Here is a 25,615-nt window from a genome sequence, read left to right as displayed (position 1 = left end):
CTATTCGCCTGTCCCCTGGAATCAGAACAGCACAACATCCAGACTGGTAAAACAGCACGCCGTTGTGCCACCCTACCTCATATCTATAGGCAACCCATACGTCCCGCGCGACACTATCGTATTCGGCCTCCGAGCGTGCATGCTTCCATATTGTTCCCACCGCATCTATCTTGAGCCGCAGGCTTTTATGGTGTGGTCTGCCGCTTATTCGAACTGCACTCGGCTCCCGTTCAGGGAGCCTCGTTGAGAAACCGGTTGTTACTCCTATTCGAAGCCCCCGCCCCCAGAGACAAGATGGATGGCTATGTATTTGAAACGCAGCGATTAGTCTCCTTTCTTTGGCATCGTATCAGCTGGGCTTTCTTTCCGTGTTTCTGCTTTTGGTCATTCAAAAGTGCCGTGTCACACGACCCCCTCCTCATGCATGCAGGTAGGGAGTGTTGTTCCCATCACCCCATAATGACGACCTCCCTATTCCCTAACCCATCTCATGCAGTTGCTCTCATATGCGGTGGAATTTGATACTCACTGGTCATGGGCCGCTGCAATCGACAGCATTCCCCCATACACAAGCGATGGGTGGTGGAGCAAGGGTGGTTTCGAACATCACGCCCCGTATCAGGAAACCGAAGTACACTTAGCAGTTTCTTAACCTCCCTGAGTTCACACCAGCTTTGTTGAAAATAGAGACCCCAGGAAGGACTGAAGAAGACTAATAACTCGATTGAACAACCAGTGATACAATACTATAAACAAACTCGTACATCTATCTAATACTACAGCAGTACAAGCGAGTCCAAACTGACTCTGACGCTAACAATTTCAACAATACTCGAGACGACTCCTCCAACTAACCCTTAAACTCGGTTAGTCCCTCGTCTTCCTCCAAAAGTGCACCAAAGGAAAATGGAGTGAACATGTGGCCGGCAAACTCGGCATATTTGGACTGGGCCTCAACCCATTGCAGACGAAGCGAATGCAACATAGCTGAGCAGCCTTCCATGGCAATAAGAATAGCGCAGGTCAGGAAGAACCAACCGCCAAAGCCGATAACGATGGCAGCGACACCCAGGGGTCCGGACATAGACAGAGTGGGGCCTAGAGTCATGGTCCAGAGCACGCTGCTGAGCTGCTGATGCGCCAGGGAGAGAGCCCAAAGACGGAGGTAGGAAGCCGTGTGCGAAACGCAGTTCAGGCAGAATTCTGTCATCATGTTAGCTGTGAGTTCTCTTTTCTGGATCTCAAAGGTTGGGGGACGTACCGATAGTGTGGATGACTTGGTGAATCATGACCTCACTGAATTCGAACTCTTCGTGGCCCTCCTCGTCGTCGTGGTCCTGGGCGATCATAGCAACACCTTCACCATCCTCACTGTCCATGCTAGGGCGGCCATTTCCAGTGAGATGACCGTCGCCGTCCTCGTCATCCAGAGCCGACACTCTCGACGGTTCGCCGATACCACGATAGCCCTTGGCGCGCGCACGGTTATGTTCGTATCGAAGATAGAATGGCTTCAGGAAGAGCAGAATGGGAACCTGGAGGAAAGCCAACCCGAGCAGGAACTTCTGAACGGCAGCCTGCCAAGCCATGTTGTAAAGGGGTATGTCAATGTATCCAGGGTTCAGGAACATGTAGATGAGCATGTTCAGCAGACCCGGGGGCTGCTGGCCGGCAGCATACCAGTCAACGGACCACTTGTAGATGATGCAACCAACAAGGTAACCGAAGATGGCCTGGAAGAAGATCATGCCAGGGACGAAGTTGCCCCAAATATCGATAGGCTTCTTGAAATGACGAGCGTTGAACAGCGAGAGGATGAGAGAGTAGGTCATGTGTGACCATCCAAGAATGATACTCATCTTCATCTTGTAGCTGTTGCTGAAGAGAAGATCGTTCTCGGCGCCGTGCCATCTCCAATCGAGGCCAAATGGGTAACGGTAGTCGCCCCTGAGCTCGGCGGTCAGGGCCTTTCCCTGTTCCCAATCATCTGGCACCTTCCACTTCCAGGCACTGTCGAAGAAGCTGAAGCTTTGGGAGAAGACATCGTTATAGATAAGACCGGTGAAGAGGGAGAAGATCGCCATGACAAGGGCGATGTATCGGCCATAGTAAATCATGGCAAAGAGTTCGAAAGTGACCTTCTTCAGAGGGCGCTCCCAGTAGATCATGGCCAGGGACGCACACAGCATGATGACAGCATGTCCAAAGTCACCGAACATGACGGCAAACAGGAAAGGGAATGTAACGATAGCCGGCAGGGCAGGGTTGACCTCTTGGTACGAAGCAGTGCCGTAAGCATTGATAATGGTCTGGAAGGCTTCAGTAAACTTGTTCGTTTTGAGGTACGTTGGAGGTGTCTTGTTTGTCCGAATCTCATTGATAATAGATGGGACAGAGAGGCCAGCACGGTTGGTGACGTCCTGGAGGGTGGAGCGGATCAGAGGAAGATCGTTACTGGGGCACCATCCTTCGGCAATCAATGTACGACGCTGCCGGTCGAAGGAGAATAAGTTGAGCGTCTGGTACGCAGCCTTCTCCTTGGTCACAAGAATCATCCACGCAGATAAAGACTGCGCGATCTGAGTCAACTCAGCCTCCAGGGTCTGCTGAGTGTTCTTCAGCACGTTCTGCACATCATTCAGGCGAGCGTTGACCTCGTGAATCTGATCACGGCGCAGATCGCTGTTCTCGTCAACATTGTAGATCTCAGCTCCCATCGACTCGGAGATCTTTCGGATCTTGGCCAGAATCTCTTTGCCGTGGGCGAAGATGACGAAGACATTCTTGTTGATGGCCTCGTTCGTGGTGGGATCGACGAGAGGCTCGGGGATCTCAGACTGGTTCATGTAGAGATTACCACGCAGTGTGCGCCAGAGGATACGCTCAAAGGCTGCGATACGATCACGGGAAATGACACCAGCAACAAAGCCGATGTTCATGCCCGAGAAAGAGCGCTCGACATCGGGGGCCTGGTTGTTGTGTTCAACGTCCTGCAGAAGGGGAGCATCGTCGTCCTCGGTCGATGCTCGGATCTCCTCGACATTGCCGTGTGCTCTGTCGAAGAACCCACCAGCCTCGCGCAGAACCCAGCGCCATTCGGTCAACTCAACCTCCCGTTTCTTCAAGGTCTCGTAGCTTTCGTTCAGTTGATGAACGCGCGATTCCAGGCTTTGACTGCGTTCAGCCAATTCATCGATTTCGTTGGTGCTGGGCGCAGCAAGGGTCTCGACGTCGAGGTCTAGCTTGCGGACGGGGATGGCGGATTTGTCCATCTGGTGATGGAAGTAGCCTGGTATTTGTTTACGTTAGCTTGCCATGCCATCGCCGAGCGCGACCATCGATTACTTACGTAGCTGGCGTTCAACATTGTCGAGGCGACGAATCTCCTGAGTGTAGGTGCGTTGAAATGCGGTGACCTCGCCGTTGAGCTGTGATGAACGTTAGCCGTGAGGCAAGCAGTAGCTAGATGGTGATGACGACGTACATCACGAAACTGGACCAGCCCGAGCTCTCCCAAGGCGTTTACAACCTCTCTGCCGATTTCATTGGATATGTACAGCTGCACCATGCTCATGTCCGCCGAGCGGAACATGGACGTCTGTGATGGCGCCATGGTTGAAGCTTTGGAGCCGTACGCGCGGTTTATCGAGATGTGAAGTCTATCTGAACCAAGGTGAAGCTCGGAATGACCATGCACCTGCAGTAACAGATTACGTCGGCCTTTCCCCGGAAGTGGCTGGAACTCACCCTGTGGCTATGTTGACATTGTGGCGCAGTAACCTCAGTACATGTGCTCCATAATTCCACTTGACCTACGTGTAGGCAACTGAAAGCTGGTGGCTGGTTGTCGATTGCACTTATGCATAGGCAGGCGATCAGAAGCATTACTTCTGGCCAGTTATGACGCAATCCTCAAAAAACCTACTTGAGTCCGCAACTGGCTTCTGGGTATATCAAGAATTCGTTGATCGAAATAATCTCTTGCAGTTGATCATCCAGGTCAGTAATAATTCAGAGAAAGTGGGTTGAGGACGTATATAGACTCCTTGTATCTACTCTAGTCTACTCTAGATATGTAAGTCGATGGCTTGTCTGGGCCTGGCAATGTGAATATAGTCCAAGTCAAGTCGTCTAGGCTGTTCCTGACCCTCTCTCCATAGTACATAGACTGAGTTAATTACATTGCTTCCTTGAGCCTGCTGCTGGGTCTCTCCTAGGGATTGGTTGTGACATGGTTGCTTCCTCCTGGCGACTTCGCACCGTCACGCTTCGCTCCAACATCCAATGCTTTATCCCGTTCCCTTTCTAACAATTTCTCCAACTCCACCCCGAACTCATGTGTACTCTTCCGCAGTACATGTCCCGCCTTTGTTCGGCCGCTCCATGTCTCATACTTCACTTGACCGAGGTTTTTGTGCTCGACGTTGGACAATGATCTCTTCACGTTACCCGAGTCATCGCTCTTGGAGGACCCATCGTCGTCAAGCATGTGTTTGGGAACACAATCCTCATACGACATGTGGGATCTCGGTGTCTCGTAATGGGTCGTCACCTCCGAGACCACACGAGGAGTGAGCTGCATTCTTACCGGTGTGGATAGTCTGGGTGGCGGCAGTGTCTTAAGATGATCGTTGATGTCCGGGCTTCTAGCCCTATCACCATGTTGGAACCTGTGGACTTCTTCCGCGAGACGCTGGCTCAAGGTTAGTCTTGGACTACGATTTGGGCTTGTAACAGGAGGCGACCGGGTTTCGGAGAGGTTCTTGATGTGTTCTATTTGGCTTTCCAGCGCCTCAAGTTCTTTATATCCGCCAGCCATTGGCAGTAGCTCCAGTTCTGGATATTCCAGGTGGCCACCTGGCTTACCATTCTGTGCTGAACCGGCAGCAAAGCTTAGTGCTGGACTAAGGTTGTAATCTCCGTTGGGCATTATCCTCGCTATGCTTTTCCGAATAGCTTTGGTGACCTTGCCCGACAGTGAATCGGATCGTTCCTTGGGTTCCGTCGGTGCGGCTGAGTCCTGGTCCGTAGAACACCTAGTCTCGCCTGTATGGCTCTGTGCTACAGCGAAGTCTTGAGGTCGTATGCTATCGTTTTGTTGTGCTGGGCCATTTCGCGCTGGGCGTGTATGCGAAGGCCATCTTGCCCAGGACTTAGGCGGCGTCGATGATCTCAGGGGAAGACCTACCTCGGAGGTAGAACTCACCGTCTTGAATTTTGGACGGCGGTTCATATGTATACCTACAGGGGTCGAGAGGGGTCTCTCCTCGTGGGAAAATTCCGGCTTGGAAGAGCTATGAGAAGTATCCTTGTCCTTGCCTAGCAGTTCTCGCCTATCGGCTTCCAGTTTTACCGCTCGTTGCCAGACATTTGTAGCGCTCTCTGGTATGCCGTGCGTTCGGTTCCTAGGCGCTTGATTGGCGGCATTTGAAGGTACCAGTGAAGCATTGGGTCCAGCAGCGGCAGTCTGGCTGGCATCAAGGGCCGCTGCCACACAGTTCCGGTGGCGGTCTTGGTGCGGAGGTACGGGCTTGTTACGTTTCCTCCTACTGGACTTCGTCATTTTTGGGATATGTAGTCTCTTGAGTATCGCCGGTTTCGTTTTCTTAGGCATGTCAAATTCCTCTCGAAACTTGCTGACATTATGGTTTCCTTCATAGCGACCAGCATCTACCCCGGCGAAGCGCTTCGCTACTGATAACAGCTCGGCCTCCCTTTGCTTGAAGCTTTCTGTCTCAGACAACATGGAAGACATAGTCTCGTCGGTGGGACGGCGGAGAGATGCGATGTTGACCTCCGTGACAGGAACCAATTTAGCAGACTCTATTGGAGCTGTTTTATACGAACTGGCGTCGGATCCGTCATTGTTGCTTGTCCGGCCAGAGCTTCCGGGTACTTCCGGGGTTGGATGAGTTATGTATATTCCTCTATACATTACACTGTTCGGAGTCATCGTAGCAGGCGGAGGGCGCGGTGATCTGGGGTTGCTCGACTGTGCTGTGTAGTGGCTGGAAAACGATTTCCGTAGATATATACCAAGGTCCTCTTCTGAGCTGTCACGAGTAATTTCACGATTCTGCCGTTTGTCGCTGGCCACTAAGCTGGAACCTACCCCTGATGCCGCCTCTTGCGTCGTTGAACCTGACTCTGGTGTATCAAAACCGATAAAAAGTCCTCGGATATGTGAGGTTTTGGGTTGCAGTAATGGAATTCCTGAAGACTGACCATGGTAGATATTGGACGATGGTGCGTCTGACTTGATGTCATCTATGGGGCACGTCATGCTGGCACCCAGATCCGAAGTGGAACAACGTGGCAATTCCAGTCCCTGTGTTTGAAGCCATATATCGAGAGGAGACGATCGACCATTAGTAGTATGAACTGAATCATTATTTCCCATATCGAACGAAGCAGAGGCTGTTCCGCGTATTGAAGAGGCCAAAACGTTATCGTCGTTTATATTTTGCTCATTCGTTCCTGGTGCCAGTGCCTTTTCTTGCTCGACATTAGAATCAGTGGATGAGACAAGTTTTCGACCTAAGGATTTCGGAGTGACGGCAATTGACTCGCATTCTTTTTTCTTTTATAGGTTCTCTGATAGAAACTCTAGACGTCGAATTCATTGACTGCTTTAGTGATCCAATGAAGTTGCCGTCACTGTTCGACAAACGCCAGGAAACAATGGAGTTGGAGCTGTATATACTTGGGAGATAGACAGGCTGCAATCGAGGTGACTGGGGCATATCTGGCAATGATCTGTATTCTCGTAGCGATTTGTCTCCGGTTGAAGAAAGGCGGTCATGCGAACCTACGTCAGAGATGCTGCGTCGTCGCCTCGCTAGTTTGACCGCGTTCTCCGTCTTTGGATGCTTGGGAGGATCGCGGGGCAAAGTATAGTTCGGCTTGGGCCCTTCGCTCTCAGCGAGATTGCACTCGATAGCATCGCGAGGTCCACCACCAGAGAGCTCTGTGTCAAGCTGGTCAGAAATAGCTCGATCAGCACGTGTTTTGGCCTTCTCCTCGGCCTCTTGTTCTTCCTTGAGCTCTTCCTTAATCCTTTTCTGCCTAAGGCGCTTCAACTCAGCGCGTCGGGCAAGCTCGCCTTCGCTACATGGGGTACGAGTACGTCTCGAGCCGTTGCTGTTTTCCGAGACCTGGGACAGCCGCCTGATAAATTTCGCCTTCAGCACCTCTAGAGTGCTTGAACTGGAATGTTTAGCACTCCCGAGCCCCCCCATCATCACCATCGTCATTGCCATCGTCAGAATCCTCGACTTCGAGAATGCTGAGATCCACGACCGGGTGTTTCATGGGAGTACGGATTCGCGAAGGTGCTTCTGGGGGATTAGTAGCGACGACCTTGGCTTTAGTCGAAGAACCCGAAAAGGGGGCGCCCGAGAGTTTGACTGGGTTAGGTCGTGCCGGCAATGCAGCCTCTGGCGTCGAAGCTCGCGGGTTCGAGGGCGGTAGTTTGCGATCACGGCAGCAACAGAGTAGAGACATAGTCTCACCCTACCCAACTCCAAGCAAAACGATGTATGTCAAGGGGATAGGCTGTATAAGCTAGTCATGGATCTCCAAGAAGGGTTGTCACACTCGAGATGAAGCGAAGCTGAATTGGCTGTGGCGATACACAAAATTCGCCGCCAGCTGTCGGGTATGTTGCTCGTTGCGCAGCCATTCTAGCTGTTCTCCATCGCGCCTCTCCATTTCTTCTACCTTCCCAAGGTTCAAGCGTCAAGCGTTACGAGGAAAGTCCAAACCTCCTGGAACTGCCTTGTCAGCAGGCCCATGCGAGCATTGGAACATCATGTTCGCCAGTGGCAGTCCAGTAGGCAATGCCACCACGCCCCCTTAGCTAGCATGTAGTTAATTATTCCAATAACCCAATGGCAAAGTGTTGCATCAACAGGCCGCAACTTGGACTGCTCACCCTCACGTCTTCCAAGTTCATTGGATGGACACACAAATTCATACGAAAAATATCGAAATTCCTTCGAATTTCGTTCTGTGCCTGCAATTCTCTTCAAACTCTGATGCCGATAAGGTACATCTCAACACGTGTTCAAACAAATACAATAACTTGGCATCAATCGGGGGCAATGAACCTGATCAATAGTAAAGATACACGAGGAGGGTTCGGATGGGTCGGCTAGTCTGCATCCAGCCAATGAACAAACTGTATATGGCACGAGGGTGACGCAAAGCTCTCAACCACCATCCATACAGTACATGCTTTTTTTCTCTGCAGTCGTCTCTTTGGAAAATCGCCATTCAATAGTCCACCAAGCATCTCCAAAACGAACAACCATATATACACGTAGTCGAGGCTTTGCCTATACTTTTACAGACTAGCAATGGCAAAATGGATTCTTACACAGGTGATCGTCGTTCTTGGTGGAGGATATCATCATCACGCAACTGCAATAGTGCCCGAAAACTCGGCGTCACTAGGTGGCTGGAAGCTGACATGTAGACGGGTACATCTTCTGCATTCACAATCCTCTGGTGTCTGGCTTCTGGGCAACCTGCAGGCGGGATGGCAGGATGGCTCCAGCCATCCAGGAGAGCTCCAGTTGCCGGGATCATCCGGCGGTGTATTTCTCAAGTATGTATCTGGTATCTGAAGCCCACTGACTCCGATGCCGCACGAGGAACAGAGACTAGTGTAAATAACGTCAGCCGGCGTGCTTTTGTTTTTTGTCGGCGACTTTCCATGGAAAATTTGTTGGTTGCCGCCCTTCAGGGTTTCTATTGGTGGTGACGAGTCTGACAGCATTGCGAGGCAATTGGCGATGGTTTGACACGATACTGTATCACGTAACAACACAAGGCCTTCTCATAATTGAATATAAAACCATCGCACTTGGGCTGGTCAATGTCACTCGAGAAAGACCCAGGGTCCAGGCCAGCCAACCAGCCAGCCCTGGGGTGTCTAGGCCATTTAGTGGTCCAAGTTCCAACCTTGGGTACCGCCTTACGTGCTACTAGCAAGCACAGTATGGAGGAGGGGCACAAAGTGAGGGGCCAAGAGCAACTAGTGCAATTGAACTACCCCGCCTGAGCTGCTGAGCGTGCTGAACCCCTACATAAGCTTCCAGCCCGACGACCCTTTCCCATCACTTTTTCACTCTTCTTCTCTGTTCTAATCCAAACAACACAACCATCACAGAAGAGAAGAATAACTATCGTCAAGATGGTTCAATCAGCAGTCTGCGGTTTCCCTCGTCAGGGACCCATGAGACAATGTGAGTAAACTAAATTTGTTACTGTCGGCTTCATGTTGTGTTTATCCCGATGGCTCTTTTTGTCTCGAAATCCCGGGGTCCAGACTGCTACTCTTTGGCAAGTGGCTGGGTTCAACAACATACACATTGGTACGATGTGGTCATTCTTGTTGTAGTTCACGTTTATTCCATCGAGAACCACGGTTTTCAGTCGACGGGAACTCGTTGACGGCCCCTTGATCACTCGTTGCCAGGAATGGACAACAAGTTCTCGAGATGCACTATGACCGAATTCCGGAACCGATGCTAACCAATTGAAAAGTGAAGAAAGCCACAGAAGCATACTGGGCTGGCAACCTCTCGCAGGCTGACCTCCTCAAGGAGGCCAAGGAACTCCGACTGAACCACTGGAAGATCCAGAAGGATGCTGGTGTCGACATCATTCCCAGCAATGATTTCGCTCTGTACGACCATGTCCTGGCTCAAATTCAAGACTTCGGTGTAAGTCGACTACTATCTTACCACCATCCCGCAACAACATGCTAACTCGCTGGTTCACAGGCTGTCCCTGAGCGATACACCACCTCCAACCTCGACCCCGTCGATGAGTACTTCGCCATGGGCCGTGGCCACCAGAAGGGCGGTGTCGATGTCCCCAGTCTGGAGATGGTGAAGTGGTTCGACTCAAACTACCACTACGTCAAGCCCACACTCCAAGATAACCAGACCTTCAAGCTGGTCTCCAGCCCCAAGGCTGTTGTTGAGTTCAAGGAGGCCAAGGAGGCTGGCATCACCACCCGTCCCGTTCTGGTTGGTCCTGTAACGTTCTTGCACTTGGCTAAGGCCGACCGTGGCCAGAGCGTCGACCCCATTGACCTCCTGGAGAAGCTCCTCCCTGTCTACGAGGAGCTCCTCACCAAGCTGAAGGAAGCCGGTGCCGAGACCGTCCAGATGGACGAGGCTTCCCTCGTCTTCGACCTTCCCCCCAAGGTGAAGGCTGCTTTCAAGCCCACATATGAGAAGTTCGCTAGCCTGGGTGACAAGATCCCCAAGCTCGTCTTCACCACCTACTTCGGTGATATTGTCCACAACCTTGATGCCCTCCCCAAGGATATCTACGCTGTGCACGTGGACCTCGTCCGCAACCCCGAGCAGCTAGAGACTGTCGTTGGTGCTCTTGGCTCCAAGACTATCCTTTCTGCCGGTGTTGTCGATGGCCGTAACATCTGGAAGACCAACTACAAGCGCGCCATTGAGACCGTCGAGTCGGCTATTCAGAAGCTCGGCAAGGAGCGTGTTATCGTCGCCACCTCCAGCTCTCTCCTTCACACCCCTCACACTCTGGCCAGCGAGAAGAAGTTGGACCCCGAAATTGCCGACTGGTTCTCTTTCGCTTGCGAAAAGGTCGTCGAGGTTGCCACCATTGCCAAGGCTGTCACCGAAGGCCCTGCCTCGGTTCGTGAAGCCCTTGAGGCTAACGCCAAGTCTATGAACGCTCGTGCTACTTCTAAGCGAACCAACAACCCCCAGGTCAAGGACCGCCAGTCTAAGATTGCCGAGGCCGATTACAACCGCAAGTCCGAGTTCTCCACCAGAATTGCCCAGCAGCAGAAGAAGCTTAACCTTCCTCTGTTCCCTACCACCACCATCGGCTCCTTCCCCCAGACCAAGGAGATCCGTCTCCAGCGTAACAAGTTCACCAAGGGTGAGATCACTGAGGCACAATACGACAAGTTCATTGAGCAAGAGATCGACATGAACGTCAAGATCCAGGATGAGCTTGACCTGGATGTCTACGTCCACGGTGAGCCTGAGCGTAACGACATGGTTCAGTACTTCGGTGAGCGTCTCGACGGCTATGCTTTCACAACCTACGCCTGGGTGCAGAGCTACGGCTCTCGCTGCGTGCGACCTCCGATCATTGTCGGCGACATTTCCCGTCCTGCCCCCATGACTGTCAAGGAATCCAAGTACGCAGTTTCCGTCTCCAAGAAGCCCATGAAGGGCATGTTGACTGGTCCCGTCACCTGCCTCCGATGGTCTTTCCCTCGTGACGATGTCCACCAGTCTGTCCAGGCTGAGCAGCTGGCTCTGGCTCTTCGCGATGAGGTCGTCGACCTCGAGAAAGCTGGTGTCGACGTCATCCAGGTCGACGAGCCTGCTCTTCGTGAGGGTCTGCCCCTCCGTTCCGGCAAGGAGCGTGAGGCTTACCTTGACTGGGCTGTCAAGGCCTTCCGTCTCTCTACCGTCGGCGTTGAGGACTCTACTCAGATCCATTCCCACTTCTGCTACTCTGAATTCCAGGATTTCTTCCACGCCATCGCTGCTCTTGATGCCGATGTTCTGTCCATCGAGAACAGCAAGTCTGACGCTAAGCTGCTCGGCGTTTTCGTCGACTCAGCTTACCCCCGTCACATCGGACCTGGTGTCTATGACATCCACTCTCCTCGTATCCCCAGCGAGCAGGAGATCAAGGACCGTATCGAGGAGATGTTGCAGTACCTCAAGCCCGAGCAGCTGTGGATCGACCCCGACTGTGGTCTCAAGACCCGTCAATGGAAGGAGACCAAGGAGGCCTTGGTCAACATGGTCAACGCGGCCAAGTTCTTCCGTACTAAGTACGCTAAATAAATGTATACATCACTTGAGTGATGAGGGGAGCCGGGTACGACAGCTACCCGGCGCGTGGTTGAGCGGTTGATTTTCTTTTGCCATTTCTGTGGAACATGAATCGGTGCCCAAAGTTCAGGGCATTCGTTTCGATCTCAACATCGGCGTTTATCGGATTGGTTTCTACAGTGGAATCATTACCACCAAAAAGTTCTACAGGATCACGGCAAAGGGTTATGGGGAGCATTCAACAATGTGAGCATCTAAAGGAAAGGGAAAGATACCAGGAGGTCCCTCAACGGGTACCCGGAAAGCATGGCGTTTAGTGAGATTGATTCTTCTTTTGAGAAAGAAGCGACATGATGTCGTCAATGTAGATTAGGCAAGCTGCCCCCTTCAACCGGGCAATGAGAAATAATATCAAGTGGGCGAACATACTTTTGGTCAAATCTGACAGTGATATGCGTGCCTCCTTGTATATACGACTTGACTTGGGGATTTGCTTGGAGTGACTGAACTATAATCTCCGGATAGTGATAAGTTAACCAGTTTCGACAATGATGTTTTTGCATACCCTCTGCGAATATGCGTGATCGGGCGCACCAATTTCGTGGTTTGCATTGACAACATAAGATTGATCATGGAGCTTGCTTCATTTCAGATACTCTAAACTTAAGTAAGTGGCGTCAACACAATTTCACGATCATAATATCGCTAGACTTCAGGGTGTTTGGGTCTTTGTTCCCATGCAACATATCTAGATGAATGACGTTAGCCTAGATTGAACACCGGTTGGGCCAAAAGTGTCTTTGATGAGGTTGCGAGGTTGCTTACTCTGCGAAGGGTGCAGCGTCAATCAGTCTGAGACAGATTTGGACATGGGGGCCCTGGCTGGGCGATAAGAAGAGAGAACGAGAGACGTCAAGCCTAGAAGCTATAGTAGGCTAGGCTGACCGAGCTACAAGCGGAGAGCCGAACACCGGGAGGGTTAGCGGCCAGATGAAACTTACGAGGGCCCCTTTTTCCTTGGAATGAGGTTTGGGGGACTGGCCGAGGACGTCTGGTCAGAGCTATCGGTTCCTGGGGTCGGGGGTTTTCAATGGTCTGGAACCCGAGCAGTTCGCATGATGTTGGATTGGATGACAGGTTGGCGGACTGGGAAGGAGGGTAGGAAAAAGTGGTAGCAAGCATTGATCAGACTCTGCCTCAGCATGGCAGAACCCGTTGCAAGAGGAGCATGTCCATGTTTTGGGGATGACAGAAAAGTCAAGTGTCGGACCATCCGACCGACGAACCCAGCAACGCGGGAAGGCAAAAATCTGACAGATTGTTTTAGCGGTCGCGAGAGGGGCTCTGTTCCTCTCGCGCCCGGAAGCGAATGCGTGACTCGATTCCGGCGCAACGCAACGCATTTGCATTGCGAAACGAGCGTACGTGTAGAGATCTGGGAAAACTATTTCCGGTTCGGCTTGCTTTGGGTGACGCATCTCGAAACCGAGTGGGCACTCGTCCATTCACTCATCTTGGTCGATCAACGTTCGAGAAGGAGCGGTTTCTCTGGGCCCTCCCAAGGTTCCCAACAGGACAGGTCATCTCGCCTGTCGCTGGGCTGTGGGTAATGTCATCTTCAAGAGTAAATTGCTCGGTAGCCCTGGGCGGAGATGAAGTGGGATCATGGGATGGCATGGGCAGTGCTGCAACCACGACCTGCCACCCATTTTCTGCACCCAAGCACCCTATCACCTTGTATTGGGCGATGGCTGCTAAGGATGCAAGGGCAATCATGATCTACCCGCCTCAACTCTATCGTTGGCAAGCCGGCCTGTATTAAGTGGGTGGTGGGCGCAAAGAGGAAGAGAGATGGCAGATTACAGGCACAGTACTGGAAGATCGATCACACAATTCAGTTACAGGACCAGCCTTGCCAGGTCGGGGCAGTAGTCGGGGGACCTGGGGTGCGTAGTGTCGGTTTGGGGGAGGGCTGATCACGTCTCGAATTCGGAACTCCAATGCCGGTGTTCTTCCTTGATTCCCTCACTCTTCAGGGGTCAAGCGTTCGTTGGTCTTTCCGCAAGCCGGCGGGCATGAGTCCGGTGCAAACTTCTTTTTTACATTGTCGTCTAGTGTAGGCCCCGTCTCCCTAGTTCGAAGACTGGTGCCATGGCAGTTCAATTAGCAGCATTAGCAGCATCTACCCGTGGCCGCGCACCGCGGAACAGCAGTCAACATCCACTGCCCACTTGAGGGGAATGTAGGATTGGATGGATATTTGCAGTCGTGTGAAATTTGCGGTGGTGGTATTCCTGCTAGGCCGCTAGCGTGGGTGGGCAGTCTAGCAGTGAGTGAGTGAGTGGGGAGAGGGAGAGAAAGAGAGATCGCACCTTGCGCCGACCGGACCGCCTACCGCCTACCGCCTACCGCCTGCCGCTCATGCTTGCGACCGTTTTTGCTAATGTTTTAAGGAGAGTCGGTGGCGTTCAGCGATGTAAGCCATCGTCGGGCCATCTTGGACGCCCTGTAGCCTGCTCCTCCAGCTGGAGATTGTAGATTGTGCGACAGCCCCTGACATTACGTGATCTATTTCCGTAGAACGTTAAAAACGTGAGAAGTCTCCTTGACTCGTCCGTTCAATAAATTCTATCGCTACCGTCGTTCAAGCCATCCCTTCTTTTCGCTGATACCCGCTTGCTGCCATGTCCGTGTTTGTTGGCTGGTGCCTGGAAAGGATGCCCGCAGCCCACCTGAGAACTCAAATTAACAAGACACGAAATGAAGCGAGGTTTTCGTCGGCGTTCTCTTCACGGACGACAGCGGTCAGGATACCCGGTCTGTATGTTTATGGATGCCGGAAGAGCGGCGACAGACATGCTTGTAGAATATGCGTCGAGTATGTCGGTGGTGTATCACAACGGCACACCGGGTTGCAATGACGACAGCCTGCTTTTTTCGCAGCTGAATGATGCGACCGTGTGTTGCAGCAGGCGCGCGCGCACGCAGTTCTTTTCCTGGTTTCACAATTCCCTGGTGTTCCATTTCCGAACGATCCTTTCTCGAGCCTTGACTGGCGGTGTTGTTGGTGAGCTAAGGCAGGATGCCTCCGAGGAAGCCGGTACTTGTACACGCCGGTCATTCGGTACAAATGGAGATAGCCTCGAAGCGGGGGCCTGATTGGGCAATCATGGCTGTACGGGCCCATCAATTTCTTTAGCGCATGTACCGGTACGACATCCTGCTTACTCCTTACTCGTGATAATAATATAATAAACCGCCCAATGACTTGGGGTATCCAGGCGGACCTGTCGATGCCCGTTATGATGACGGCCAGGCTCAAGAGCCAGTAAGATGATACCACAACGTGGCCAGCAGATAGACACAGAAAACACACATACACACACTACTAATAGAACAACTGACCAGCTTCTTCCCAGCCGGTCGGCATCACAAGGGGATCGACAGCTTCATATGCCGCAGCGGCTAATAACACCATTGAAGCGATCGATCGAGGTTGATGGACCTGATCTTTATTCTAATTACATATCGACCCCCTCCCTCTCTCTGTTTGAGTTCGACAGCAGTCAACCCCTCCCTGCGAAACCAATGAGCGCTCTGATTGCGGGCGTATTGGCTGCCCTGACCGAGACGCTGATTTTTATTTTTAACGTTCAGATGTAATAACGGACGGTATTCTAAGCAAACCCAAAAAGGATGTCTTGCTGACAGTTCGGCCATGTTTTTGCGCGCACACACTGCATCCGTCTCGACTCGCTTAGGTGGGTGCGGTGTCCCTATTGGCCTGTCGGGTTTTCAAGTGTCTCACGATCTGCTTGTACCTGCATTGGTTTGGACAGGGGCCGGCAACACACTCAGGGGCTTCGCTTTGCCCAGAATAATCTGTCGCGCCGAGAGAGGGACAGGGAAGGAGCAGGCCCCACGCCCCACGGCCTTGGCCCAATCATCCAATCATCCCTGCTGGGCCTTCGGCCTAGAAAGTTCGAACCCTGGCCCATGTTTGTTCTGGCTGTTGTTTTTTCGTGTTGTATGGCTTTATGGCCTTGACGGTGGAGCCGGTGCCAGGCCCTCACGTCCTTAATGGACCAAGCCCGTTCCGCTCCAAGTGGGGAGGCGGTGTTTCTCATGCCAAGGGCCTATCCTGTCTACCTGTGCCTGGTGTGTCCGTGTGTGTGGTGTGTGGTGTTTAGCGGTAGCTGCATGGTATTGGTGGCATTGTGTGGATGGCATTGCCATGGGTGCTGCCCAAGGCGAGCGAGAGCGAGAGAGAGAGGACTCTCAACACCAAGTAAAAAGGGCGCCTGCCCGCCCGTCACTCGGTTCGTGATCCTCTTTCTCTCCTCACCTCAGGTGTCTTACTCTCTTTTTCCGAGTCTATCTCCAGTCCCTCTTTTCAACCCACCGTCGTCGGTTACTGTCGTATTCTGCGCTTAGTTCTGCAGATTCATTTCTATTCAAACAACCCACACACGTTTCCCTGTCCTCCTCACGGTTACTGTGTCATCGCGAAATCGACTTTCGCTCGTTCGACCACTCATTCATTCATCGGCAACGAATACCACTCTCTTTTCGAGATCAGACAACCGAAATCACTGCGTTTAGACCTCTCCAAAGTCAAAAGTATAGCAACCCCAAACCGCAAACATGAAGTCCACCACCGTCGCTCTTGGCTTCCTTACCGGCGTCTCCTCCGCCGCGTACAACCACCCCCGTCACTTCCACTCTCCCGCTCGGTTCTACCGTCGTGACAACAGCACCGTCACTTCGTCCTCGGCCGATGTGGCCGCCGCCCAGACTACCCTGACTGTGGCTGTGACCAACTACCACACCGTCATCTCCTGCGCTCCCACTGTGACCAACTGCCCCGCCAACAGCAACAACACCGCGGCCATGAGCTCCATGCCCGCCTCCGACCTGGTGACCAAGGTCCAGACCAGCGTTGTTGACCTGTACACCACTGTCTGCCCCGTCACTGCTGCCGAGTCCGTCTCCAAGTCGGTCGTCCAGGCCCACAGCAGTGGTTACATTGTTGGCACCACCCGCGCCCCTGGCCCCGTGCCTACCCCCGCCGGCCCTGCTCCCACTGGTCCCACTGGCAACGCCCCCAAGCCCGGCGAGTCCGTGTCTACTTCCGTCGGCACCACCGACGCTGTTCTCACCATGACCGTTGGTCCTTCCTCCGCCCAGTCGGTTATCACCACTACCGTCAAGTCGACCTACACCGCCAAGGTCACTATCACCAAGTCTGCCCCCGGTGCCCCCAAGGAGACCAGCGGCAACTCGCCCGTCCCTGGCACCGAGAAGCCCGGCAACGGACAGCCTGGTAAGGAGAACAACGGTGGCTACCCCGTCGCCCCCGCTCCCAAGCCTTCCGGCCCTGCTGGCCCTGCTGGCCCTGCCGGCCCCGAGGGAACCACCACCATGACCTCCACCTCTACTGGCACTCGCACCGTCACTGTTGCCAAGTCCTCCACTGCCACCCAGAACGCTCCCCTCCCCTACCGTTGATGGCAAGACCCCCGGCGGCCAGACCCCTCCACCAACAACCCCGCTGGTGGTGAGGGCCAGTGCAACTGCCCTGCTGCCCCTGCCCCTGCTGCTGCCAACAACTGCCCCGCCGCCGTCACTGTGACTGTCACTGCTCCCGCCTCTACCGTCTACATGACTGCCCCTGCCGCTGCCGCCACCAGCGCCAACTCTGGTGCCGATAAGCCCGCTGCTCCTGGCTCTCAGAAGCCCGCCACCGGCTCTGACAAGCCCGCCACCGGCTCTGACAAGCCCGCCACCGGCTCTGACAAGCCCGCCACCGGCTCTGACAAGCCCGCCACCGGCTCTGACAAGCCCGCCACCGGCTCTGACAAGCCTGCCACCGGCTCCGACAAGCCCGCTGAGGGTGATGACGAGTGCGAGGCTGAGGACGAGAACGTGACTGTCTCCCAGACTGCCACCGTCGTCCCCTACCCCACCGGCGCTGCCTCCAACGGCACCGTCCCCAAGCCCACCGGCGGTGTTGCCATGCCCACCGGCACCGGCTACCTCACTCACGGCAAGCCGAACTAAGCTGTCGGCCTACAAAACCCTTTCCATCCTTAGGAGGGGCTTCTTGATATTATAAGCGGACAATAGCGTTGTATATTCACTCAAACATACGACGAGTTCATGAAACAAAATATCCTTATAGATTTTATTTGTTTGGGTTTTACCGATGATATCACTTTTGGGCAGGTATAAGGGGGGAGGCAGCAGTAGTAGCACGAGGCACCGATAATTCTCAGCAGTGTGTGGACCTTAGCTTGGGAGGCTTCTCATCTCTCGTGCTTGCGCAGAGGAGGCCTCGGCAGACTTTCAATTCTTGTATTTAGGGAGACCTTTCAAAATGGAGATTTCGGTGCGAAAAAATCGCTCCCTCTTTGGTGATATATGTATTAGTTTGTCGTGACTTGCTTTAATCCAGGCTATTACATTGCATTCCGTGTAGTCCCCGTCCATGTCCGCGTCCATCACGGCATAGGTGCACAGGTATAATATAACTTGCATCTAGCTCAACTAAGTAGGCGGTACGCTGCTATTCTTTAAAGGCTATGGTCACATCATCATACTTGAATGATGTCAAGCTTGTCATTCTAGAGTTTCTTGGTGTTGTCTGCCAAATTTGTCCCCATGCGTGAACGCCGAAATTCTTAGTGTTGCGGCCCGTCCCGAATGACGTTTCTTGCAAGTCGCAAACTGCTTTTTGTCTGAGACATGACTTGGCCAGCAGGAACGAACCGTGGAGAAACAAACAATCGAACTAAGTAAATAGGTTAAGGTTAAAATAAAACACAACGGGCCTGAAATGCTTGTTTTGTTTGTATAATATACATACAGAGGCCTCGCCGTTTCGGATAGATGCCATTCCTACCCTACGTGAATTACATTGGAGATCCAAATCGCGGCGGGGCCATGCCATCATGCTATGCGGGTTATGCTAGGCGGCACGTATCGAGGATCACCTTCCACTAATTTTATGTCGTTGATCGAGGGCTATCTGCAGTTTATACTGTTGTGGACTTGTGAAGGTAGCCCCTGTTGAGTATCGGGCGTACGTCGTAGTATAGGTCTCTGCCTACATAGCCACGTAATCGGGATTTGTTTGTATTAGTGATTGTACTGTCCACTATCCCACGGGGAAATGCTCATGGAAATCGTTATGCTCTTCTACTGGTATATAGACGCCATCTCATCCAACAGTAATCCTACACTGTAAACAAGTCCTTTCTCTTCATCATCTCGTTTGGGGTGGCTAAACGTGCCTGCCCTTTACGGCCAGCCTGTCGCCGTAGCAGCCTGTCTGACTAGAGCCTGGGTGCCGAATACACAATTGTCTTTTCTCTTATCCAAATAGAACTTTCTCATACGCTGCCTGATCCAAATTTGGCATCAGAACCGTCTTCAGCGCCGCCCTGCTCTGCGCAATAGCCGGAGCGACCCCCTCGACCTGCTGCAGGTTGCTTCGCATGCTCTCCATGTGATTGCCGATCTGGTGTGCCAAGCCCCTCAGCTCATCGTCTTCTTCCAGTGCAACGAACACTTTGCCCCCTTGTTCAGCGCCCGGCCCGCGAGGCGGTACCAGGTCGCCGACCGCCGCCGCCTTCGCCATCTTTTCCTTCTCGTCCCGCGGTGGTTCCGGAACCAACACGTGCATCTTACGGAGCCGGTCGCGGCGCTCGCGGTTCTCAGAGCGCGCGTTGGCACTCAGGAAGTTGAGAGTCTTGTAGTCGCGGTCGAGCTCACGCTGCGCCCGCTCCTTTTCTTGCTTGAGGAGCGCCACGCTGTGAAGTAATGGATCCAGCTGGGCCTCGAGCGACTGGATGCCGTCGACGGTGCGCTCAAACTGCAGCTCGTCCTCGCGCTTACCGCCCGTCGACGGCGGCGGGAACGGCATGCCGCGGGACAGCTTGGATCGCAGTTTCTTCCGGACGATGTCCAGGGCCGCCGTGGCTTGGGCGTGGCGCTGCTGGTTGTTGAGGCGGAGCAGCACCGGACGGGATACCGCGCTCAGCAGTTCGTTAATGCTGGAAACGGACGTCGCCTCTAGGGGCGTCCATTTCTTATCAATGATGTCGCGAGGCACACGTCGGGTGCGCGTGGTCAGTCGGCGGAAAGGGGCGTCCACGGGATCTGGGGAAAGTGGCCGCTCCTCCGCTTGGGCTGCTGCCGCTGCTGCGTGTTTCGATTTTCGTTTCTTCGGTGCCGATACGTCTCCCCGGGGCTTCTCAGATTGTCGCTTCGGCTGTGCCGCTACCTCGGCATCTGGTGAATTGGGATCGTCCTCCGCCTCTTCTTCTTCTTCAGCTTGTTCTTTTGATCGCCGCCGCCGCCGCCGTGGTTTGGCAGTAGGCTCAGTCTTTTTCTGCGTAGGTGATGTACGTCCACGCCTTTTTCTGTTTCACTTCAGGTACTTCCGCTGTTTCCAGTACAAGTTCCTGCCGTGATTGCAAGGAAGGTCGACCACGTTTTCTAGGTCTAGGCCTGGGCGTGGAGGCATGATCGGGAGAGCCATCAGGGACATCCTCCAAGACAGGCAGACCCTTTGGTCTTCCTTTCCTGCGTTGCGGTGGTCCCTCTGTAACTTCGTTTTGTTCTTCAACCACAATTTGTGACTTTTTATTGGCACCTCTAGGCGAGCGCCGTTCGCGCCCTCCCCACTCTAAATCGCGGGAAGGCTCAGCTTCCTCAACCTCGGGTTCTTCTTCGTTTGTAGGGGTTCCGGTTGGGTCTTGCCTTGCTTTATTACCTGGCTTTCGGCGTTCGCGACCACTGCGCCTCAGGAGGCTTGAGTTGCCCTCGTTCTCGTCATCTGCTTCATCAGCCTCGACCTCTGGTTCAGCTGGTAAATTTGTCGCCTTTGGCGGTCGCCCTCGTCTTTTTGGTTGTGTTTGTACTGCCTCAGTTTCTGGTTCGTTCGTAGCAGTATCCAGTCCAGACTGTTGAGATGACGCTTTTCGGCCACCTGTCCTTGAGCCGGACTGCCCATTGGTTTGTGGTGTTGCCTCCTCAGGATTCTCGGTGTTATTTCCCCTACTTTGAAGTGATGGTCGTCCTCGCTTTCTCTTCGCCGTCGGGGCGGCGTGTGCTACCGGCTCGGATGTTGTAGGGGCGACTTCTAGCTCTGGTTCTTGTTGTGCTATCTTGGCCGGCCGACCGCGTTTTCTGGGTCGCGCATCTTCCTCCGGCTCTGCGGCTTCAGCAGTGCCGGCTGTTTGAACTGTTCTTTCTTGGTTTGTCGACCTCGACTGTGTCTGCGACGCGGTTTCATTGTCTAGAGACGCGTTTGCACCTCTGCCGCGCTTGCGCTTCTGGTTGGCAGTCTCGGGCGCCTGGAGGAGAAGGTCAGCAGTGGTTCGGGAGCGCAAACCCAAGAGAATCTCACCATGAGAATGTCACATAAGTGCAACTGAAGGGGCTGTTATAAATAATAAAATACAAAGCTCCCGAGGCTTGCTGTCGCGGGTTGGGTGGGCGCGTTCGAGAGGTTGTGGCTAGTGTGTGACCCGGAAAGCAAGCCACTGATTACGGAGTAGTTGGTGCAGGGATGGCTGCTGCTTTGTCCGGCCAACCAGATGTCGGGGATTTTTGTCCCCGCTTGCAGGTTATCGTTGGGGAAGAGAGAGCTTCTGGATGGTTGATGGATCCTCACTTAGGGTACTTTTGCGAAGGAAAAAAAGCCCAGGGTCTAAGCTGACTGACCTATGTGCTGTTACTTCCCAGCTCCCCAGCTCCCCAGTCGCCAGTCTCATTACTTTCTCGCGTCTATAAATTCTCTCAAGTTTCGTCTTGTACGACTGCATCAGGCGACTCCTTATACAGCAGCTAAATCTCTCGGTTCTTGATCCATTCGGTTGGTATCAACTCAGCCTGCAAGTGTCGTCGTCCTTCTCCACTTCGCTTACATCATATCTGGCTTACTTGCCTAAAACCCCAGCTTTTGCTCGTGTCAAAGCTCCCTTCCCCCAAAATCCATCAGAGCTTTCTTTTGATCCAGATTTGATTAGAACCAACCCCAGATCTTATCACTTCGCTATACACTGCAGTCAAGATGCGTTTCTCCATGACCTCGGCTGTGCTGGCCTTGCCGCTCCTGGCAAGCGCCGAAGTGCCCGAGTACCAAGCCCAGTTCCAGAACTACCTCGGAAAGTTCAAGTCGTACATCCCAAGCCACAGCAAGACCGATCCCGTCGGTGCTGCCGAGGCCAAGATTGGCTCCATGAAGATGGATGTCCTGACCCTGAACAACTGGAGGGAGAACCTTTACGCCGACGTCAAGCCCGGCAGTACTACCCCTGAGGAGTACTGGGTCTTCGTGACTGGTGGAAACAAGACTTGCTTCGGTAAGTTTTCCAACTCTAGGGCACACCTGTTAATCAAGGCAGAAGCTAACTCATGCGGATTTTAGGTCACTGCGACAAGATTGAGAAGGCCTTCAACGAAACGGCTGGCAAGTTCGCTCTTCTGCCCAATGCCCCCCACACTGGCTACCTCAACTGCGAGCATGAGCCCGTCCTCTGCAACGCTTGGTCCGTCCCGACCGGCACCATCTGGGTCTTCGAGATGCTCCCGGAGCCCGCACCGATCGACATCTGGGTCAAGCGATTCAACCTGACTACCACTACCAGCGATGACATCGTTGCGCGCCATTCTGAGGGATACAAGAAGACCTTCGCACTGCACGAGGGCACCTTCCACCCTTTCAACGGCTGGTGGGCCCAGAACAACCTGTCGCTCCCGGTCGGCTACGTCCTATGGTTCTTCAACGTTGTCCCCAGCTGGTTGCTGATGCTTGTTCTCTCCTTTGTCAGCCGATCCATGATGTAAGTATAACCCAGTCAACCACGTTTTCAAGTCGTGCGTGTGCTTACACGTCTACTAGGTCAAACCGCATGGCAGGACAACAGGGTGGCGCACCCCGCCCTGCCGCTACTGGCCAAGCTGTGCCCCGATAAATGGAGAATGCGGGAAGACAGTATACAGTGTAGAATAGTGTTATGGATAGCAAAACACTCCCGATCGAGTGGGACTTGGTTGGTCCGATCATCTTGGGGGGTTCGATGAGTCCATTGGCCTGGGTAGAGTGTATACGCGGGTGTCATCTGTTTGATATAGCCATAGTCTTCGTGCAATATTCGTAATGCGTCAATGTTGGAAGCCTTGATGATTTGCCTCACGTCTTTGATTTGCAGATCTCTTGAATGCCAGTTAGGCCGTCCAAGACTTCGTCTTGGAGTTTCGAATTGGCAAATCGACCATACCGAAGATCGCTCATGTCACCGACTGTTTGTTTGACTGACTGCAGCATTGCGGCTTCCTCCTCTTCCAGCTTTTGTATCTCCTGCTCCATATCGACTGCGGCGGCCTCTAGTTCGGGGAGAATGGTCATGAGGGTGTGCTTCTTCGGCCGGATTGTACTCGAGGTTGGCCCGAACAGCTGCAATCAGGCATGCCACGTTAGTAGATGATTGAAAGTAAAAGGCCGCAAGTACAACGTCGCATGGTCAGGAGAAGAGGCATCGTACATTTGTCTCAATTTCGATCTCGTCGTCTTGTCCCTCGCCTCGCTCAGCTTCGCGCCGGGCTTTGGCCACAGCGCGGCGCAAAGCCCGTCCCTGCTTAACTTCTTCCTCTATCTTGGAGGATACGGCTTCAACCACGGCATTGCGCTGCCGCTGGAGATCTCGATACAGGGCGCGGATCTGCGGGGAGGAGCGCTGTGACTTGGGGAAGTACGACGTGAACTCCTGGAGCGAGATGATGGTGGGGAGACTCGACGGGAGGAGCAGATAGTTCTCGAGTATAGTTGCTTCGGTCGGTGCCATTGCTACTGGCACTTTTGGAAGAGTGAAAAGTGTGAATGGGGGAGAGGCAGGGTTGATGTTACGGGAGAAATGGCCTACACCTGGACATAAGGTGGCCAGCCAGACAGGCTAAGGCGTGCGATGCGCATGAGGCAGGGGCGTTGGCGTAGTAAAAGTGGCAGAACGCGTCGCGCGTCCGAGCACGCCGGCACCTGCAACCACTTAACAGGCGCTACTCATAAATGCCAGGGGACATTGAAGCAGGAGACAGCGACCTCGATACTTCCAGAACATTTGATGATTTGAGGAAAGACTCACCCTATATCCGAGGTGTCGCATACGTCCGCCAGCTTTGAAGTATACGATACGAGATTGAGACGGTGTCATTGCATCATTCGCCCCCTGTCTATCTGCTGAGCCTGGAAGGAAGCCACCTTCGTCTAGCTAGTCATAAGAGCACGTTTGGTTGCCAACCATCGCATCAACGAAACTCAATCACAAACTACACCACCCCGCCAGGCTCTTTACACATATCAACCTTCTCACTTGGTAATACATTCTCCTGCCCCCGTCTTGGGCCTGCTTTGAGACTCTCACATCATTGACAGGGACAACATAGACTACAAATCTTCAAGATGGCCCCTTCTAAGCAGGCCCCTTTGCCTCCGTTCGCCAAGGACGAGAAGGTGCTCTGCTTCCATGGCGATCTCATGTACGAGGCCAAGATCACCGATCTGCGCAGTGCCTCAGACCACGCCAACACCAACCCGCAGACCATCAAGGCCGACGACGCCCAGTACCGCGTTCACTACAAGGGCTGGAAGGCCTCGTGGGACGACTGGGTTGCCCAGGACCGCATCCGTAAGTTCACCGACGACAACAAGACCCTCGCTGCCCAGCTGCAGACCGCCGCTCGGCTTAGAAATGCTGGCGGCAGCAAGAGTGCCAAGAAGGCCATCGGCAAGGCGGCCGGTCCGGGCGAAAGCGAGATGAGCTCGGCGCGCGGCAGTGAGGAGCGAGCCGCCACCAACTCATTCGCTGGACGAGGCCCGCGAAGAGGCCGTGACTATGAGCTTGAGAGTGTGAGTCTATATCCTTTTCTTAGTTCGTTGCTCTCTTTATTTCCCTTTGTTCCCTACAAAACACTAGTGGTTATCGCCGACGAGATAAGGTGATTGTGTTATGTGCTGTGATCATGGAGGCTGGGCATCTCGAGGGCGAACTCGGCCTGGATCCGAAGCAGAGACCGTGGTTTCATCGATGTGCGGCCAACGGAGCTGCTAGTGATCTCTGTGCACGCGGTGGGCCAGAGTCCAACTTCTTGGGCAGTGACTTGCAGGATCCCGTGGGATGAGGCGTTTGCGATCTGGCAATCGCTGCTGCACTGGCTATCCTGCTTAACTCTCCGACTAAGCAGCCAAAACCTGCGGGGATTCAGCCCGCCTCTCTACTCCCTAACCCCCTGTTGAGCCACACTTCTGTTCATGCTGCGTTGGTCCACCACCAGCCCAGTACACCTACAAGATACTCTCAGGACGGCGGCGACAACGCAAAATTTCCGATACCCTGACTCATCTATCCACTGGCGACTAGCCTCACTTATCTGAAGTGCCAGGTTTGCTCAGCTGGGCAGCTCACCATTGTTGGTGCTTCAGGGCTCCACGGAAGGAGAAATTTCATCTCATGAAAGTTGATTATTGCGGGGTATCTCTTGAGGATCACAAAATCAGAGGGTTTGGTTACGTGGGGATTCAACTGGGAGATCGAAGACCAAGCTGTTTCTTGAGCCTTGAGAGTGTGCTATTTGGGGGTATTGGCGTGGTGGGAGCAAAGGTGCATTCTACTCCCTACAAACCGGTTGGGCAAGTTGGCGCCTGAGGAAGTTGAGCAAGCTTTGCCTCTTTCCTCACACGACCTTGAGCTTCCTCTCACCCCCTC

The 25,615-nt window shown here is 53.5% G+C and overlaps 9 protein-coding genes across 9 annotated transcripts; 5 read left to right on the top strand and 4 right to left on the bottom strand.

The window, feature by feature from the left end:
* Positions 1-850: 850 nt before the first annotated feature.
* Positions 851-3,613, bottom strand: PG998_009345 (vacuolar ATP synthase 98 KDA subunit; the record flags this gene model as incomplete). Its single annotated transcript, XM_066876161.1, has 4 exons — positions 851-1,203; positions 1,262-3,289; positions 3,350-3,428; positions 3,485-3,613. The coding sequence occupies 4 exons, from the start codon at positions 3,611-3,613 to the stop codon at positions 851-853; spliced, it is 2,589 nt and encodes an 862-aa protein (XP_066728317.1).
* Positions 3,614-4,213: 600 nt separating this feature from the next.
* PG998_009344 (uncharacterized protein) lies at positions 4,214-7,503 on the bottom strand (the record flags this gene model as incomplete). The annotated part of the gene is made up of 3 exons (XM_066876160.1): positions 4,214-6,537; positions 6,809-7,167; positions 7,223-7,503. 3 exons carry the CDS (start codon positions 7,501-7,503, stop codon positions 4,214-4,216), a joined length of 2,964 nt encoding a protein of 987 aa, XP_066728316.1.
* Positions 7,504-9,196: 1,693 nt separating this feature from the next.
* Positions 9,197-11,858, top strand: PG998_009343 (5-methyltetrahydropteroyltriglutamate-homocysteine S-methyltransferase; the record flags this gene model as incomplete). Its single annotated transcript, XM_066876159.1, has 3 exons — positions 9,197-9,248; positions 9,550-9,728; positions 9,789-11,858. 3 exons carry the CDS (start codon positions 9,197-9,199, stop codon positions 11,856-11,858), a joined length of 2,301 nt encoding a protein of 766 aa, XP_066728315.1.
* A 4,632-nt stretch (positions 11,859-16,490) lies between these two features.
* Positions 16,491-17,354, top strand: PG998_009342 (uncharacterized protein; the record flags this gene model as incomplete). The annotated part of the gene is made up of 1 exon (XM_066876158.1): positions 16,491-17,354. One exon carries the CDS (start codon positions 16,491-16,493, stop codon positions 17,352-17,354), a length of 864 nt encoding a protein of 287 aa, XP_066728314.1.
* Positions 17,355-17,507: 153 nt separating this feature from the next.
* On the top strand, positions 17,508-17,906 carry PG998_009341 (uncharacterized protein; the record flags this gene model as incomplete). Its single annotated transcript, XM_066876157.1, has 1 exon — positions 17,508-17,906. The coding sequence occupies one exon, from the start codon at positions 17,508-17,510 to the stop codon at positions 17,904-17,906; it is 399 nt and encodes a 132-aa protein (XP_066728313.1).
* A 1,312-nt stretch (positions 17,907-19,218) lies between these two features.
* PG998_009340 (uncharacterized protein) lies at positions 19,219-21,205 on the bottom strand (the record flags this gene model as incomplete). Its single annotated transcript, XM_066876156.1, has 2 exons — positions 19,219-20,238; positions 20,279-21,205. Coding segments are annotated over 2 exons (1,947 nt in total), but the record flags the coding sequence as incomplete, so codon positions are not given.
* Positions 21,206-21,924: 719 nt separating this feature from the next.
* On the top strand, positions 21,925-22,828 carry PG998_009339 (uncharacterized protein; the record flags this gene model as incomplete). The annotated part of the gene is made up of 3 exons (XM_066876155.1): positions 21,925-22,216; positions 22,282-22,696; positions 22,756-22,828. 3 exons carry the CDS (start codon positions 21,925-21,927, stop codon positions 22,826-22,828), a joined length of 780 nt encoding a protein of 259 aa, XP_066728311.1.
* Positions 22,829-23,046: 218 nt separating this feature from the next.
* On the bottom strand, positions 23,047-23,698 carry PG998_009338 (uncharacterized protein; the record flags this gene model as incomplete). Its single annotated transcript, XM_066876154.1, has 2 exons — positions 23,047-23,310; positions 23,399-23,698. The coding sequence occupies 2 exons, from the start codon at positions 23,696-23,698 to the stop codon at positions 23,047-23,049; spliced, it is 564 nt and encodes a 187-aa protein (XP_066728310.1).
* Positions 23,699-24,312: 614 nt separating this feature from the next.
* Positions 24,313-24,852, top strand: PG998_009337 (Histone acetylase complex subunit; the record flags this gene model as incomplete). The annotated part of the gene is made up of 1 exon (XM_066876153.1): positions 24,313-24,852. The coding sequence occupies one exon, from the start codon at positions 24,313-24,315 to the stop codon at positions 24,850-24,852; it is 540 nt and encodes a 179-aa protein (XP_066728309.1).
* Positions 24,853-25,615: the final 763 nt, after the last annotated feature.

The sequence above is a fragment of the Apiospora kogelbergensis genome, assembly GCF_038363985.1.
Source record: "Apiospora kogelbergensis strain CBS 113332 chromosome Unknown utg000006l_segment0_segment0, whole genome shotgun sequence".
Taxonomy (NCBI): domain Eukaryota; kingdom Fungi; phylum Ascomycota; class Sordariomycetes; order Amphisphaeriales; family Apiosporaceae; genus Apiospora; species Apiospora kogelbergensis.
The sequence above is the reverse complement of the archived record's forward strand: the minus strand, read 5'-3'. Positions and strand labels throughout refer to the sequence as shown.